The sequence below is a fragment of the Apium graveolens genome, chromosome 5 (genome assembly GCF_009905375.1).
Source record: "Apium graveolens cultivar Ventura chromosome 5, ASM990537v1, whole genome shotgun sequence".
NCBI classification, from domain to species: domain Eukaryota; kingdom Viridiplantae; phylum Streptophyta; class Magnoliopsida; order Apiales; family Apiaceae; genus Apium; species Apium graveolens.
Genome location: NC_133651.1, coordinates 122729100 through 122731078, shown reverse-complemented (window position 1 = coordinate 122731078; position 1979 = coordinate 122729100). Strand labels below are relative to the sequence as shown.

General features: G+C 41.9%; 1 protein-coding gene across 1 annotated transcript; it reads right to left on the bottom strand.

Annotated features, from left to right (window-relative positions):
- Nucleotides 1-622: 622 nt before the first annotated feature.
- Nucleotides 623-1472, bottom strand: LOC141660355 (uncharacterized). Its single transcript, XM_074467335.1, has 2 exons — nt 1353-1472; nt 623-1165 (listed from the first exon to the last, which is right to left on the bottom strand). Exons 1-2 carry the CDS (start codon nt 1470-1472, stop codon nt 623-625), a joined length of 663 nt encoding a protein of 220 aa, XP_074323436.1.
- Nucleotides 1473-1979: the final 507 nt, after the last annotated feature.

The window sequence follows — 1979 nt, the reverse complement described above, 5'->3', positions numbered from 1 at the left end:
TGATCGATGGCACTCCGTGTGTTGTGCTCAAGGATATCCTTCTGTCTCGGACACTTACAAATGTTTGTTTGACTTGCATTAACTTTAAGCTGTTTATGTTATGTTATAATTTGTCATGTAGTTAAAAAGCTCGCTTTCCAGAAATATAGTGTCATGGTACCCTTGTTTAAACAAATTGTGCTATTTTTCCGTTTTCAGGGAATGTTATCTTTTCTTTCATAGATAAGTGTAGGTTTTACATAAATGTTAGTTTGAAAAACCTGTGTTGTGATAGTTAAATTGCACTCAATTCGCAGTCGTCAAGAATATTTGTTTCACTTGGTAGTTGTTATAATACTGAGTTTTTCACGTGGTCGAATTTATTAAAGATAGAATAGAGAGATAACTACACTTGATGTTTCTCAAAATAACTTAGAGACTTTCATTATCATAAATTAAATGTCCCTCGATGGGGATCTCATAACGACCCTCATTGCATCGAGGGTTGGTTTTTGGTATGGCAGTTGTAGCCTTAAGTTTTAAACATTAAACACAAAAGCTAATCATTGATAAAATTTCTTGAGGTGAATGACATTCCAGGCGTTCTTGATTGGTGGCCATCGAGATGTGAGAGCTCGTAGGTTCATGCGCTGACCACTTTCAACACTTGATAAGGGCCTTCCCATGTTGGCTTAAACTTTCCTGAAATGGTAGGCTGTGATGCCGCAGAGTCTCGAAGGACGAAGTCTCCAACCTCGAAGCGCTTGTTTTTGACTTTTTTGTTGAAGTATTTTGTAGTCTTTTCCTGTTGTCCGATCATGTGGAGCCTAGATTCCTCTCTCGTTTCTTCAAGCAAGTCGTTATGAAAATGCAATCCCTCGAGCGCGAGGGAAGGATCGAAGACTTCTACCCTTGGGGAAATTAAGCTTATCTCGACAGGCAAGATGACATCGACACCATATGCGAGGCGGAAAGGAGTTTCGCCGGTTGCGCTTCGGGGAGTTGTCCTATAGGACCACAACATGTTTGGGAGCTCGTCAACCCAGCAGCGGGGAACTTCTTCAATTCTTTTCTTCAATCCTTGCAGGATGGTTCTATTCGTCACTTCTGCGAGGCCATTGGCATGTGGATACGCAACCGAGGACTTAATATGCTGGATTTTTAAATCGTTTAGAGCATTCTCAAACTGTGCCCCCACAAATTATGTTCCATTGTCTGAGACTAAAATCCTTTGGATTCCAAATCAAAATACCACATATTCCATAAAGAACTCAATCATTTCTTTCTCTCTGATCTTGGAAAGGGGTTTTGCCTCGACCCATTTTGTCACATAATCGACTGCGACCACAATATATTGGCATTGATTCTTATACTTTGGGAAGGGCCCTACGATATCTATCCTCCATTGAAAGAAGGGGCATGGGGCGAGAATCGAGTTGAGCTTGGTCGTGGGTCGGTGACTTACGCTTCCATGTAGTTGACATTCCTGGCATTTTCAAACGTAATCTTCATAATATTTCCTGAGTGTGGGCCAGTACAGTCCCTGTCTAATGATTTTAAGAGCTAAGTTCTTTCCGCCTTTCCTCCGAGATGTTCTCCATATATTCCTGTATGAACCTCGAGAATCGCCTGGTCGGCTTCCTCGGGGCTTAGACATCGGAGCAAGGGTTCAGTTAAGGAGCGTCGGTACAATACCGAGCCTATCGTGTAGTAGTTTCGTGCTTTGAACATAACCGAACGGACTTCATTTTTCTCTGTGGGGAGTTTATTTTCAAGGATATATTCGAGCAAGGGTTTTCGCCAGTCAGGATTGTTCTGAATGTGGTTGACTGCTGGTATATCGATGGCTGGGGCTGTCAGGGTGTCAACATATATTGGGTCAAGATTGATTTGTAAATTAGATGAGGCTAACTTGGCGAGGAAATCTTCCCACTGATTCTCCGCCCTATCGACATTCGAGAGTTTCCATGAATAGAATTTTTTGAGCAGTTCTTGTGTGA

Bases quoted from the DNA above. Each gene is read 5' to 3' on its own strand.
- LOC141660355 (XM_074467335.1), bottom strand. From the start codon at position 1,472: ATGCCAGGAATGTCAACTACATGGAAGCGTAAGTCACCGACCCACGAC. The intron at 1,166-1,352 runs GTATAAGAATCA...GTGGGGGCACAG, and splicing joins ATCGTAGGGCCCTTCCCAAA to TTTGAGAATGCTCTAAACGA.